We start from the raw sequence: 16,603 nt of genomic DNA, 5'->3' as shown, positions 1-16,603 counted from the left end.
CTCATTTCACGCCACTTTTGACAGCTTTGTGCTGTTTACCTTACATGGCAGGAGGAAATTTGCTTGGCCTGTTCTGGTGGCTCTGCTATAGAGTTTGTAACATCCAACACTGCAAAATCAACTCCTAAAAACACTCAATAACTCTTTAATGAACTCCTGACTGTGACCTTAAATCAAAAAGGAAGGAGGGAGGGAAGAAACAAGGCTTCCAACCAAGTCCTTACTGATCTTCAATTATTTAAAGCCCTCATTCCTGTGGTAAAAACACTGACAGCAGTCAAACAAGCAATTGGGGAACTCAGATGGTTAACATTTTGCTGCTTATGCAGGGTGTCTACTGTGGTGTACTGTTTGGTGTGGTGCCTCTGAAAACAACACAACCTCTAGGTGTGAACGGGAAATGTACTATGTCAGAGGCAAAATTAGTAACGATGGGGGATCCCGCCGTCTGGCTTCTCAAACTAGATCCGAGGACATCTGAGAGACGCCGGCATGCATTTAATCCCCGCTCCGTGAGGAGAAGAGGATAGCATGAAACAAGGCCCTCGCAGCGTTACAGGGGGCGAGCAGTGGGGTTTTTCTGTCAGAGCCGGGGCGGGCGCCCCGCTGCCGTCGGCGGGCCTGGAGAGCCCCCTAGCGGCCGGCGGGCCGCCGCTGTGACACGGAGCCGGGGGAAAAGGGTTTTCCTCTCAGAGAAACTCTCGCCGCCCTTTCACTGTTCAACGAGATGTTTAACACAGGCCTGGAAGGCGTCGTAATGTTAAGGGGTGTGTTTAAATGGTTCTAAGTGCAACGCTCAAAAATGTGGAAGTTTTTCTTCATTTTTTTTTAATGCGTGCTGAAGGACTGGCTATCGAGGACTCGCCACGAATTAGCTAAAGGATTCAATTGGCTTCAGCATTTAAAGGACAAGTTAGTTTACAATAATTGTCTCAGGAAGGAAAACGATTAGATTATCTCTGAGGATGCAATTCATGGAGTAATTTAGAAGTGCAGATACAGTCCTTTTCAGGGCATTAAGACAGAGCTGTTAACCTGGTGCCATTCAAATCCCCGGCTCTGATGGGTTTGCCCTTATTTTTGAAACAGTCAAATGATTTTTTTAAGAGATTGTATATATGATGGTGGACAAACAAGATGCTTGATATGTCCCTAACCTAGGTAAGTATGCTACCATCCTTTTTCCTTGCCTCTTCTGGGCATGCCATGAAGCACCTGCTGTACAGCTCCGTTATAAACAAGCAGAAAACTTTTAAATAAATAATTTCACCCTTTCTGGCCTATTATTTGAAAACTTTTCCCGTGCATAGAGCCAGAGCCTTCCCTCTTTGTTGGTATATTTGAGTAATTAGGCTAGTAAATTGTAGAGGAAACTATTGCATTCAGAAGACAGTTCAGAGGTGGGCTCAACCCGCGTCACTACTAGCTCATAAACCGTGTACTTCCTTATAACATTCCCTCTACGCTTGTTGCTCTACTTCTGAGAAAGCAGGGAAGTGGCAGAAAGAACATAAGGACATCTGTGCTGAGTGAAGCCAAGAGTCTCATCTAGTCCAGCATCCTGTTTCTGACCACAGCCAATGGTTAAGGCTTGCGGAAAGATGGTAAGAAAATGGCACGTTTACAGTGATGTTCTGCCTCTTCTGCTACTCTTTGCCTCAGGGATGGGATTTCATCACTCTACTTTCTAGCTGCATCTTTCTCTTCAATACTCCTCCATAGATTCTTCTCTGATTAATTTATCCAAATAGTGTTTTTTTTTTGTTTGTTTTTTAATCACTTTGGTCCTCTTAATTTATGCTGGCAGTAATTTTCACATCCCAATCATATATTGTGTGAAAAAGTTCCTGTAACTTTTGTAAACAAAACAAAACAAAACAAAACATTGTTGTCTGATCATCTTCTGAATGCCTCTTCCCTGCCTTTCACGGCTTTATATACTTCTCCTGAGCTGAAGCTACTACAATCTTATCTTCCTTGTTACTGTTTCATAGTTCAGCTACATCTTAGAAACCACACATTTGCAAGGGCTTTGTGGTTTGTTCTTACTTCAGAAAGACTCTCTGTTTCTGAAGAGAAGAAAATACAAAGGCATAGAACAAATGTAAAGAGCAGAAACCATTATTTTAGCGGTAACTAGATAATTACATACATATCACCAAAAGAGAAGCATTTCCAGAAGACCATACAGAAAGAAAAGTGGGAGTAACTCTTATAAGAATACTTGAGAGCACTACTCCTTCCTCCTACGTGTGTGCGTGATCTGCTTTTCAGTGGCAGTGGCTTGCTACAATGTGAGTGTCCAGCTGTAAAATTAGCAAAGGACCAATTCAAGCTGGCCACACTTTTTATGTTACTCCTCTGAGAGACTTTAGGTCACCTGTAACTAGAAATGTAAATTTCTAAATAGATATGAAAAGAAGAAAGAAGAAAGTCCAAGTTTCTTTCACTATCTTCTTTTTGAGTTTGAGTTTTTGTTGTTGTTTTTTGTTTATGGTGCTGGTGATGGTGGTGGTTTTTAAGAAGAAATAATGTTTTAGGAGAAACTGAAACATTAGTAGTAATTATTTAATTTTTAAAAATAAGAAACATACTGTGCAAAATTTATGTAAAGCACAGGAAGCAATACTAGTTATATGCACAAAATGACATACATTGTTTACATGCAAATGACAAATGTAGCTGCTATTAAAATCCAATTGTGTGCCATACCAGTGCACCTAACTAGGTTTTTCCTGTAACCAGAACTGAAAAAAATGGAAGAGTAGAAGAAGGTGTTTAAAAACAGTAAGAATCACTATTGCTCACTTACTGTATTTGCGTCTCTGGATTCAACTTAAGCGATTTTACAGAGAACATTACAATGTTCCAAAACTAATATTTGGAAGGAAAAGCTTTAGGAAACAAACTAAACATCACTGGTACATTCATTATAAAGTATTTTGCATAGTAGAATTTTAAAAGACAAAATAAAGTTTGGCCTATGTAGCACAAGTATCTAAGAAACTTCATTTGGATACTAGCTGAAAATTAAAGCCTAAATCCAACATTAATGACTCTAAATCAGGCACTGCCCTGGCAAGAAGAAATTTAGCCATAATCCTAGCCCCAATCTAATCTTAGTGCTAACCCAAGTTTGGCATCTTCTGCCAACTCCACAGCTACCCAGATAGGTAGTACGTGACTTCCAGTAATCCTGGCCAGCTCTCTGCTGCCTTCCATCCAGCCGCTATACCAGCTTCCCTGGCACTTCACTGACCAGCACTTGTTCTAATTTTGAACCAATTTTGTCCAATCAACCGTATCAACTGCAGGGACCTGAAATCTCTTTTAGGTGGAATAACCCTAACCTATATTCTAGTAGGAATTTGGGGCATAGCAATAAGTCTAGAAAAACAAACTTTAGTGAGCTAAATTAGTTATTATCCCAGCCCTAGCATTAGCAGCAGACACCGCATTTTATGCAAATAGGTGTTTCTCTGCTGTTTTCCTCACCAGAAAAAAAGAAAAAAAGAAAAAAAAAGTTAAAAGTCTTTTGCTTTTCACTATAAGACTATAAGCTTCTTTAAAAGCAGTATTTAAAGGAGGTATTTGAGAAGTAAGTTATTTTATTAGAATATAGGTTAAAAATACATTAAAATATAGTTATTAAATACACAGTACAATTTAAGTTTTAACAAAAATTTATAAAATATTAAAAATGGATGTATTGCACATGCGATGCATTTAAGATGACATGTCAACACGTTTAAAATATGATAAATCAAATACTAAAAATATAGAATTGTAAGTTGAAAGTGAAGAAACAAAATGGTAAGTCACTCCAAGGTAGCTTGAAACTTATTTACATACCTTTTCTGATTGATGTTGTAATATCTACACAAAACAGCTCATTTTTTTAACTGAAAAAGGCTTGAAAAATGAGCACAGATGTAAAGAATATATGCAGTGATGTCAACATGTCTGGTAAAACTATCACGAACAGTACAAAATTTGGCCTGTGCTATATTGTACTATAATTGCCTATAGTTATATATTTTAAAGTACAATATACTTTAAATTGTTTCTCTGGAAGGAGTTAGCTTCAATAATAATTTAATTTTAAATATTTTTCTGAACAGTCTTTTCCTCCTGCAAGAAGATGTTCTCATACTTTTTGTTTCTTCATGAGGAATAGAGGAGGATATGAAGAAACAGGAAAAAAAAGATTGATTTTCAAGTTCCTCTTTCTCATTTTCCAAACTCATATCTCTTTCTCTGACAATCAAGCATTTCACTACATTTGCCAAAATACAAGCATGTTTTTAATGATAATAATTATTGCCATATTCATTTTTAGAATTCATCTTGTGGCAATGAACCTTGTTCAGTAATCTGCTCCTTTAAGAGAGTAGGATTTAGACACTTTGGGCCCTAGAAATCAGAAAGACAGTTTTCTAAGGGACTATAGAAACATGCAAATAACTAGTAGAAGAGAAGAAAAGCAGACTGAAAAAAAAAAAGGGGAGAGTAATTCACAAAAAAATTAATTTGGACCTGTTTATGTGTAATTCCCCTGCTCATAGTTATAAATGGGAAAATAAGCAAATAGTGAAAAACTTCACCAAGAAGCCAGACAGAATTCATGCATCAGGCAGGATTAGATCATTGCTTTCTGTAGTCAGTAGCCAAGGAAGGCCTCTCCTTTGCTGCTCAGCTATTCACAGTGGTTATTCATTTTTTCACCTTTCATGGCAGAACTCCTGTTCTGAAGAAAGCTACAGCTGAATTTGCAGATTTACTTTTGAAATATATTCACCAAGTTTATTAGGCAAAACGAAACAAAGAAAAACAAAAACAATCAGGTCATTATTTGGAGAAGCTGGAAGTGGTTACTTTGTTCACTGAAAAGCAGAAGGAAATGGTGGTAAAGCTTGTAAAATCATGCTTGGGACCAGGGAACAAGAGGGAGACATGGAAATGTCAGTGAAACAGATAGGAAAGTGGGGAAACTGCTACTGGAAGCAGGAATACAGGAGCTGAGGAAACAAGGAGGTATTGCAATGGGAGCTGGAAAGTACTTGGCAGGAATCAGAAGGAAACTCATTTTTGTGTAATTCATTTAAAAGTCATAGCAATCACAAAGCACAAATCGATCTAAAATTACGCTTCACTTCTTCAAATACATACTTGTTGAAGACTTGCTATTGTTACTTAAATTACTTAAATTATTGCCATGTTGATTTCCAAGCATATGTATAGTTGCAGCTCAAGATATATTTAAATGGTGTCTAAAATCACACCCTACCAAAAAAGAAATCTCAAAGCACAGCTCATCTCCTGTAAAGTAGCTGATCAACATAGACAATTCAACACCTTCCCCTCAGACAAAAGGACAATTCAACAGGGCTCTTGGAAGCAAATAATTGATTTAGAGATGGGCATCCAAGAAAACCTGGGTGAAGACAGCTTCCCCTCTCCTCCCACCCCAAAAGAAAGAGGAATAAGTTCAGCAACTACAGTTTCTAATTCATGTGTAGATTGGCTGTGATACTATGAGAGTCTTTTGCCTATTAGGAGTTTGTGCCAAGACTGTGGTTAGTGATTAGATAATAAGATAGTGATATGATAAAAAGAAAGAGCATGACATAATGTTGCAACCAAAGATCATTCAATCATCCAGTGGTATAAATGTTGACAAAAAAAGTCAGTTTAACACATTTTCTAAACTTCTCCTTCCCTGCCTTCTCCCCACCACCCTTGCCCCCAAAAAAGGCTTCTAGGGAGACATATACTTACCAAGGCAAGTATAAAGACCCTGACTTATCCATGCTAGAATAGCAAGAGTGATAAGATCTCCAAAACTTGCTGCTATAGGAGTGGCAACATTGTCAGGATTAATACCAGTTTTCTTTGATCCAACAATAACTCCAACCATTATTATTCCTAGAGTCAATGAAGAAGAAAATACAGTAATCATATCTACTGTTGGAACCCCATAGGAAATTTCAAGACAATGGCAATTTCAAACTTAATAAATAAGAAGTCTGTGCTTTTGTCCCTGGATGATCATTCCTCTCACCTAGATGACTTCTGCATTTTTAAATTTTAGCCATTCTTAAGAATGAAGTTAGATATTTAAAAAAAATAAAGTAAGCATGCAAAAATATCGAACCATCTGTACAATGAACTATTTTGCTTATGATTAGAATTAGCACAACTGAGATCGTAAATCAACCATTTTCTGAAGAAAAAATGTTCAGTGTATTATTTCTACACCCCATTAACTTTAGCTGACTGAAATTTAAATGGCTCTACAATGAAAACAACATAAGATTAAATACTTGGACGTCAGATGTTGTGCAAGATTTCCAGCTAAGTACTCAACACCAAAAGTCAAGAAGCTACATCATAATTTAAACTAAAACTAGGCAACACATGAAAATGTAGCTTGCTACCCACTTAAAGCATTTCAAATTGACACTGTTGGTTTCTATTTTTTTCCTACGTACACCAACACTAACTTTTAAAGAGACATTTCCCTACAGAATGGCTACTAAAAATAAAACTCATACTGCTATTAACATCCTTCTTTGGCATAACTTAATTTACCCCTCATCATACAATACACAAAAGCGCTTCAACTGTGTATACTATTCTTCATGTTATTTTAAAGAATTTTTGAAGATTTGGTATTATAATTTTCATTATATTTTTCATGTATTGTAGCAAGTAATAACATTTATTGTAGAGTAAATGAGTTCACTTTCAGAGAAACTGCCTGAAGAGTTACACTCCAAGAAAGTTGCAAAAGAAAGAATTGAAGTGATCCTGTTTGATCACAATATCTGAAAAGCACCTGTTTCATGCCTAGGAAGCAGAAACTTAGAAAGTAATTTCCTGTGCTGGCCTATCACCAGATAACATTAAAAGTTTCTCTTCATGTCCAGCTTATACATAAGTGGAAAAAACACACTCATGTTCCCCCGTTCTCTTGCTGCTCTTAATTTTGTTACATGATCAAATTTAATGGCTTTGGAGTCACTAAAGTGTATGCTCATAATTCCATGCCAAACATTTACAATTTTGCACTTTTCACTTAATTAAGCATATCAAATTAGTAAAAAGGAACCTAAACATTTTACTTGATTTACTATTACTAAGACTACTGGTCGCATATTTTCATTAAGAATATGTCAAAAGTAGAGGAACCTTTTTTTCCCCCTCATGTCCATTAAATACCAGATTTTGCGATTAAATATGTCCTGACAATTGGCAAGAGAAGCTTAATTTCATCATGACATGTGGCTCCAGACAGATTCATTGGCACTGTTTCACTGTTTGTAGAAGGGGACTTGAACTCAATCCAGAACTTTCATATAACAAGCCAATTTGTTAATTTCAGAAACAAAGCAAAACATAAAATAATATATAAGCAGCATGGATAGATAACCAGGGAGTTTGGATTCAGCTAAATTAACATCCAAGTTCACTTGAGCTTAATTACACATAAGTTCCATGTATTAAGTGTTAAGAACATACTTTGTACATCAATTAATATAGAAAGTAGGGGGAAAAGTTCTCCATCCTATTAGGTGAAATCTAAAAACATACTTTTTTATTCTGTGTTTTTAGACATGCTGAGGAGGTCAAGCAAATCAAACCTATTCTAAAGAATGTGACAGATGAATGTAATATTCAGGCCTCTATGGAAATTGCAGAAGGGTTGTTCTACCTTCAGCTGTGTTTCACATGTATTACACCCTGCTGGACTTAAATTGTTAATGAACAGAAACATAATATACACTCAGCATTCACAGAGAACTAAATAACTGTAAAAAGTAACATATATACTTCTTTTACCTTGTAAAAGAGAAGCTATGAATGCAGTTGCTACACTGCTAGAACACAGAAGGATTGAATGATCAAAACGGTATTTGCCCTCTGGAATCCAGCCCAATATAACTGCCGCCACTGCTGCCAGAAAACCAACTACTGTTGCCTGAACCTGGAAAAGAAAAAGAAGGTGAACACTTCTTTTTTAGTGATCTGTGATTCTTAAAAATAATTGAGACTTAAGAATAATTTTCTGTTATTCTTTCCTCCTATTTACATTTATTTGCAAGTTGTAAAGGCAGCATGTTCACCCATTCTGTACAGACAATGATAACCCTAGATGATCAAGAAGAAACATCTCATGCTAGCAGAAAAGGCTTTACTGGTAATTCAGACCCAGGAATAACAAAAGTCAAATTAGGGAAAAGAGCTGAGGAATTACCAGAAGCCAAAGACGAAATGCCTAAAGAGGTTCCTAAGCCACTTAAAACAATGAAGTCACAGCAAAAACATTTCACTTATTTTTTGAGTATGTTTTTTTATAACATATGAGTATGAAATAGTTCTAAAGGTTAAGAAATAGTTGCTCTGGAGAACAAATATTCCTTTGTTCAAATGACCCAGTTATTTAAAATATTGTTCATTATCCAAAAGCTCTATCACATACTTTTCCTGTAAATATTGAGTCCAATGAAAATACAGCATTGAAAATATTTGAGAGGTTATGTTCAAGAGGTTTTGCCAAATCTGAAATTTTTCTCCCATCTTCCTTAGAAATGCTCTCTCAGAAAAATTAAAAGGAAGTACCCTTGGTGCAGTCACAAAGAATACTTTACCTCTTCTTGTGATAAATATAAGCTCATATTGTTTTAGAGAAGAACAACACTGTACCAAAACAAACAAACAAACAAACAAAACCATACAAAAACCCTTTATGTTAAGTATGAACCAGTGTAATAGGGTAGTTTCCTGTTAACATTGTCCGTCTCTATACTTGATTGACTTTTAAAATAACTTAGTTCACCTAGAAAAGTTAATCAAACAAGTCGATTTATTTACCTGTTTTAAGGCCAAATTGCCAATTATTAGGTTCCATTTCTCAATGGGAGAATCCATTTTTCCAATATTTACCTGTCAAAATTACAAGAGAATTTTAGACGTTTGGGTTTAAACTTACATTACTTTGAAAATGCACCAACAAGGCAGAAACCCACAAATAATTCAACTCTCACCAAAAGATAGACATTTTGAAAGCAAGTGAAAACTGTGCTTCACTTTTTCAAGTTAAGCATTGCTGTTGATTTAAAATCGTATTCACACTAGCTATCCAAGAGCAGCTAAGCTTGATGCAGTTTTACACAGTAACTTGTTTAACATTAGCTTATTGTGCAAGATACACTAGCTGCCTTGTGTTCCAGGAATGCCCAGGCAACACCAGTGATTAGATCAGTGGCTGGAAGGGAAAATTCTCAGTGTTCAGTCACTTTAAACTAAGCTTGTTTCTATGGTCCTTTAATTCTACGAGCCAATAAAAAAATACACAACTATACAGTGTATGGACACAAACACTTTCATGCAAGTGTTTTAATTGACTGCAGTGGAACTACTTGCATAGAATAACTGCAAGTGCTTACAGACTTATGATGCTTTAAATGATAGAGGTCCAGTCTTAAAGCAGTAGCTGGAGGACAGCAAATGAATTATTCTAACAAATGAACAAGTACATACATGGTCTTTTATAATGTACTTCAAACCTGTATTTTTTGAGTTAGAGGACAAAATCTGAAGATAGTACGTACTACTGCAGTATAATGATATTTAAAATATCTACCTTCTTGTAAAAATGGAGTAAGTTTTTAAGTTTTTAGCATAAATTTCAGTGGTGTTTTCCATACAATCCTAACCTACAAGATGCTTTATATTTCTCAAAATGTAGAAAGTCTTAATGCATATTTTTCCTCTTTTTATAATTTCTTTATGATCACTTTTATACTTCAATTTCTTTTCCACTTTGTTCCACTTTCTGATATTAATGAGTTGTGAGGAACTAAGTACTAAAAGAAATACCAGCTTAAAAAAAAAAGGAAATGTAATAAGACACTTTATCCCAATCTACACTATAAATACTTTACAGTGTTTGAAGTACAGTCAAAGCTCCACAAAGATATGCATTAAATTTAAATATTACATCAATATTTAAGGAAGTTTGGATAAGAATTTCCCTTGCGTCTTTCTTAAATACATACACTAAATGAATTAAATGACAGGTTATAGAGAGGTTCACATTTTTTGTCCTTTGAGAAAGTTTTTGGAAGAAAAGCACCCTATCAAACCAGTAATACTGCAAAGAACTTAATCCAGTCTTAAAGAGAGCTGCTACCAGAAGGCATAGTTCTTTTTCCCCACCATCATCCACACATTCACCTTATCTTTCTTGAACCAGGTGCACCAATTTCATGAGTAAGTTCACAGCAACTTACAAGCCAAGCAGACTTGCTTGATGGTTTGATGGAAAACACTTTCTTGTGGAGTAAAAAGATTTGTTTATTTTTTCTACAAAATGATCTGATCCATCTGTGATTGCACAAATGAGGTTTGGAAGGAAGAAGGAGAGCAGGAGCACTCCTTTCAGGTGAGACCAAATTTATTGTGAGACTGTGGAATACACACATCAACAAAAGGCTTATGAATTCTATAAAGTCAAATTGCTAATGCCTAACCCCAATAACACATAGTCAAAACAAGAGAGTCTGCATAAAATTTACAGGGATGTCTGGATGAGTGGTTCTTGTTTCTTTTTGTTTTCATTTATTTATTTATCTATTGTTGCTGTTTTCACTTCCTCTTAAAAAAAGAAAAAGTAGTAGGGAGAAAAGGCAGCAGTGTGAACTGAGACAATGAGAATGACTCAAACAACAAAACAACGCTGAAGAATACAAAACACACAATATAAATAGTATGCTTGAATGGGCAGTTGGCCTAAGCACACCTCATACACTTCTGCCAGTACAGCAGTGGGATAAGGGAGAATTTCACATCCATACTAACACCAAAGAGAAGTACAAGCTATGCCCTGAAGTTGATTGAAACCACAAAGATGATTAGTTTACAGCCCCAAGAGCATAGACACATATACAAATTCAGATGCAATTATAAGCTAGCTGAGGAAGAAGGTTATGAATTAGTTCCAATGCTGAAGTCATCCTGGAAATGTCTTCCTCAAAGGTAAAGCTATTCACAGAGGCATAGTCTTGTATTTAGTGTGTACCTGGTGGGGAGCTGGCTTCAGCAAATTCAGGCATCAGAAAACAAGCAAACAAGAAAAAAAAACCAACACAAGTCTGTTCATACAAAGCTGGGAAACAACTTGGTGCTGGTGGTGCTGTGACTTTGACACCAGGCAATGCCAAAGAAACCAGAGCTCCCACATGCCATAAAGCATTGTCTGAAGAAACGTACACTTCACTGACCTCTTCTTAGTCAGCTAATTTACCTTCATGATGGCAGGCTGCAAACAGAGCTGGCTAACTTGTTTTTGCCAAGCCAGACATGGCAATTTCTTGTATTGAGGTGAGGGGAAGCCTTGAATAAAATGCTTGAATAAAACCTACTGAATCATTAGCTGACTTATGTCTTGATGAGACTTAATGACAGTGGTAAGTGGCACTGGCAATACTCCTCAAACTAACGCTTTTCATATTGGGCTGTTGTCAGGAGGCTTGGGCTTCAAATGGCCGAACTGGCTCCAAAAAATCACACTCAAGACATCTGCAGATCACGTTATCACACAGTTAATGGGATACTCTTAAGAATGCCATTCTGGGCTGAGCAGAAATGTCCTGAACCTCATGATGTCAACTTAGCCACTGAACACACGCAGCCAGTGTTGTGGAAACTCTAGTATCAACTTTCTGTGTGCGAGGGGGATCAACTCCTGCACTTTTGGTAACATTCAATGGATGATGCAAACTGGGGCTAATGTTCCCAGTGCAGACAAAAGGTCTGTGTGACCCTTTTCCAAATGTTCCCTGAGAACTATGAGTTTCACAAATGACATGGCGTTGGTGATGATGGGGAAACCAACCACTGACTGGCCCAGAGAATAGGTGCTGGAGGCATGATCTGACAAAGATCAAGGATGTAATTTGGACAAAGAATTAAAGATCCCATTAACAGAAACAGAAGAGGTGGAGGTGATTCTTAACCTCTTTTTAAGCTTTCAGTTAGGCATTGGTAGATATTGGGCTTCCCTGAATGTTTTTCACTGTGCGATACAATCACTTTCAATCCTCAGACCATGAGCTGTAACAGTCAGGAACAAATTAAGCAACATGTCAAGCCAAAAGAAAGTAAGGTAGAAGATAAATTTATGCATGACAGTAAACTTAGTAAGGTTAAAACAACAAATATTTTTAAGAAACAGACAGAATACACAGAAAAGTAACAGCACTAAAATCAAACAAAACAAATATGAATAGCTAAGGCTGCTACTGACAAAGATGCAGTACATGTCAATTCTTATGCATGAAAAAAAGGATATGGGGCAAAACTCAGTAGTTTCTATAAAAGGCATGACAAAAGCAAACCTTCACAGGACTGCTAAGGTTATGTCCATCACAGCGTGCATTTGGACAATAACTCAATATAATGTGATAATGAAATGTATTAATGACAGAAACCTGGGAGGCATTGTCAATACAAAGCATTGAAATATACAAAAACTGAATGACCTTGAGGATTACAGCAATGGAAACAAATGAAATTCGACAGAAGTGCAAGGTTATGCGCTTACTGACCAACAATATTTATGCCAGCAGATGGGAGCAACAACTGGAAATAGCACAAAAGGAGAAATACTAGGACACAGTAATTGATTACAAAGTAACTATGAGGTCTAAACCCGACACTGCTCAGAAAATAAATCCATATAAATGAGAAAGTTTCAAGAGCAATTTTCAAGGGAAATAGGGAAGTGCTATTTTACAATGCCACAGCGAGGTCCCCTTTGGAGTTATATACACCTGTGACCGAACATTTTCTAGTAAGATTCATTCAAGCAGCAACAGGCAGAGAAAAGAGGCCTTGCTGGAAAATGGAAAGCTTATCTTAGAAAGGTAGTGTCTTACAGAGATACCCAGTTCAGGTACTACAAATAGTTTAGCCACCTAATTAGTTCATGTTAGTTATTTACACACATAGAAATATTTATGCTAAAGTAATCCGGATTGCTTGGGCTAGAAAAATGAAGGTACAGAACATCTCTACATGAGATGTAGAAAGGAACTACAACAAATACATACAAAAGGAGACTGCAAATAGAACAGTTATGCTATGTTACAGTGCTGACCCCCACACACCAAAAAAAAATTGAAAAAAAAAGGAATAAAATTATTTAGCAAGAAAGTAAAAAAAAAAAAATATCTTAGAGTTTGATCAATAAAGGTCTGGAGTAGCAATGTGAGAAATGTTTTATTTTGGTGTCAAGAGGTCTTTGGAATAATATATTCAAAATATTCATGTTAGCATATTCAAACCCCATCAAGGCCAAAGACATCTGCCAACCTGACAGAATACAAATGTAAATCTCAATAATCTACTTCATCTTTTTGAATGATGACTCAGAAGAGACAAAAGAAGTAAAATTTTGATATGGGAAGATTGGAAGACGGTTGTCTTTTTAACTTTGCCAATTTAATAACAGATTTAAAGAGCTCCCGTAAAAGCCAGATTAGGCCATAAACATAAATCACTAGAGTTCCAAAGATTTGTTTTCAAAAATTTACAACACCTATCTGAAGGGGGAAGGAGAAGAGAAAGTTACTTACAGCAGTTGACAGCCGGGATGCCAAGGTCATTTCCAAATTTCCTTTGAGACCAAGAAGTGCAGGAACCAAGATAAAAACTTCAGTAACATTCTTGAACACATCCCAGTGCTATTTAAAGGACACAGTGGGAAAAAAATCAATTGAAAAATTCTCTAATTCTCTTTAGGCCTTCTTTAATGTAATGCCAAAAATTCTGTAACTCATAATTAAAGTCTCTATAAAAATCGATCTTTTAATACTAGACCTAAAAGTCTTTAAAGCAAGATCTGTTATCTATCCAGATAATATAGAATTATGACTGCATACTACTATTTCAAAGACCAGAATACCAAAAGCAAGAGATACAAAACTTCCTAAATTATTGCGTCTCCACTACTGTACTTTCTTTGCATCCTTTAAATAAAGACTAAGCAAAGGTCATTGGAAATTTTTACTCTTCCTGTTGTATAAGTATTTATTTCTTACTCTCTCTGAAAAGAGTTCAAATACCTAATCTGTTTGATGCATGTAATTTCTGTTTGTATAGTGCATGTTAATTTCTGCCGCTTAAATTAAACTACTACTTCAAAGGCTTCATCAGAAAAAAATGAAGTTTAATAACATTTATTTTATAGCAGAAAGCTAGAGCTAAATAACAAACCTAGTTAAAGAGAGATAATTAATTTGAAGCTTTTTAAAATGACTTTAAAATAATACCACGTGCTATGCCTGCTTTTGGAAACGGCTCTTAATTTACAATATTTTCATCTTTTCTACTGCAGCTGTTTAGAAACCTCACGTAAAAAACTGCAAGGAATAAGCTGTCAAATGGACAGAGCTTGTAAGTGAAAAAATGGCTCCTAACTCTTACTTTTAAGTATGAAATTTAGAAGAATACAGATTTCCAAAACCCTGATTTTTTAAAGCAAATGAAGACAAGCTCCAATATTTTTTGTGTGTGTTGAGTTCTTGGTGTAGAAATGCTCTACTACTTCCTATGCCTGTCAATCTATGTATTTAATATGTAATCATGTATCAACTTAAACTGAACTAACAAAACCACAATGTAAATCTTCTTTGCATGCAGGAATTTGCAGCAATTTGAAATATGATAGTAAATAGGATCAATTCTCAAATGTAAACAAGATATCAGAATTTCCTGTATATGAATTCACATATGTACTTACAACTGAGAAAGAATAGCCATGAAATGGTTTGTTTAAGAAAAAAAAAAAAAAAAAAAGCTTAGAATGCTTTGTCTTCCTCACATTTTCATTTTCAGAAGATTTTCTATCACATTTCAATACCCTGCTCTGCTAACATCATAGATTTATGCTTAGTTTAAGGTAGAAAAAGCTAACGTTGGTTATTTAGTTTTGTCTTTTTGTCACATTTCTCTCATGCATGCTGCTGAACTGAGAAACCAAGATTAAAAGTAAGATAGAAGGAAAAAACAAGGTAATATCTCAATCCAGATCAAAGAACAGCTACCCAAGCACTTTTGCTCCTTTCAGAGAAGAAAGGCATGGCGAAATATTGGATTGAAAGCCAGTAATGGCAGTAGACAAAACTGCCTCTTTTGGCTGATCATTAAGCTGTATCACGACATAAAACACGTACTAACTGTGGATGAACAAGGCATCTGTAAAAGAATAAAACTGGCAGTATGTTATGAACAAAGTACAAGATTGATGCAAAACAGTGTAAGGAAACAGTAAAATTTGCTTGTCAATTTTAATTTTCCTTTTTCTTAATGTACAAAGTGTCTTTTCATTGCGATTGCTTTAAGACCATGTTTTCTTTACTCTCTCAAGATTTTGAGTGACAAAAGGAGAAAAAAAGGGAAGGGAAGGGAAGGGAAGGGAAGGGAAGGGAAGGGAAGGGAAGGGAAGGGAAGGGAAGGGAAGTGGAAGTGGAAGTGGAAGTGGAAGTGGAAGGGAAAGTGGAAGGGACCTTAAGAGATCATAGATTCATAGAATCATAGAATATCCCGAGTTGGAAGGGACCCATAAGGATCATCAAGTCCAACTCCTGGCACCACACAAAATTAATACAAAAAATCCTCATCTAGTCATCCTCATCAAAAGATCATCTAGTACAACTGCCTGAACAATTATGGGATAACCAAAAGTTAAAAAATGGTCACCTCTTCCTTCAAGTGAACTTTAAGTATAGCTAAAGAAATCTCAGAGACAGAATGAAACAAAGCAAAACCAGATGGATTTCTCTACTGTCTTTTCAGTTTGAATAGTGTGGTTATTTCATCTGTTTGAATAATTTTTTGTGCATCTACTTATATAGGAAGAGAGAATCCATTAGATTAGTGTTTACAACAAATTTCTGGTTTTGAAAAAAAAAAGTAGGTAGGAAATAAAAGCAAATATAGCCTTCAAAAAGCAAAGAGTAGGCAAGAAAGTAATTTAGTCCATTAAGCCTTCCTGAGCTATTACTTTCTTCAGAATTTTCTTCAAGTATAACTGCACAAAAAATACTTCATAGGCAACTTTTATTTTTAACTCTACTGAAATGCTGCAAACACCTACAACAGTGTTAAGCTAGAAAGCACTCTTAAAAATGTTCTCTATGATATAATGTTCCTATAAAAATGTTCCTTAACTCCAGGTTAAAAACAGGTTTTAAAAATATTATTAATGTAACTCTTAAAATTCAGAGAAAGTTGTATTTTATTTTAATCCTGAATAACTATCATCAGTTAAATCTGCTAGCACATATCTACCACAACTATATTTCAAGGTGGAAGTGACTTTGCAGCCCTGTTCACACCAATAATGTTTTTAACTTCAAGTGTTCTGTATACCTAACACTATATAAAAAAGTCACTTCCACTTGAATACTCAAAAAAGCTCTAATACACTGAATTTCATTTATTATATGAATTTAATGCACACTTTCATATCCATGTGCATTATCACAGACCAGATCTACACATTATGTCAGAAATTGCATAGACTGCAAGCACACAT

The 16,603-nt window shown here is 35.7% G+C and overlaps 1 protein-coding gene across 4 annotated transcripts in view; it reads right to left on the bottom strand.

The window, feature by feature from the left end:
* The window catches only part of SLC41A2 (solute carrier family 41 member 2), a 57,995-nt gene that overhangs the window by 31,496 nt on the left and 9,896 nt on the right, over window positions 1–16,603 (bottom strand). For all 4 annotated transcript variants that reach the window (XM_035565498.2, XM_035565490.2, XM_035565507.2 and 1 more), the window contains 4 exons: window positions 13,641–13,748; window positions 8,875–8,946; window positions 7,843–7,987; window positions 5,779–5,925 (listed from right to left, as the gene is read on the bottom strand). In XM_035565498.2, the coding sequence (XP_035421391.1) occupies window positions 5,779–5,925; window positions 7,843–7,987; window positions 8,875–8,946; window positions 13,641–13,748 (472 nt within the window). The remainder of the gene's footprint in view (window positions 1–5,778; window positions 5,926–7,842; window positions 7,988–8,874; window positions 8,947–13,640; window positions 13,749–16,603) is intronic.

Source organism: Cygnus atratus, chromosome 1, assembly GCF_013377495.2.
Source record: "Cygnus atratus isolate AKBS03 ecotype Queensland, Australia chromosome 1, CAtr_DNAZoo_HiC_assembly, whole genome shotgun sequence".
NCBI lineage: Eukaryota > Metazoa > Chordata > Aves > Anseriformes > Anatidae > Cygnus > Cygnus atratus.
Note: the sequence above shows the minus strand (reverse complement) of the source record. Positions and strands in the feature narration are given on the sequence as shown.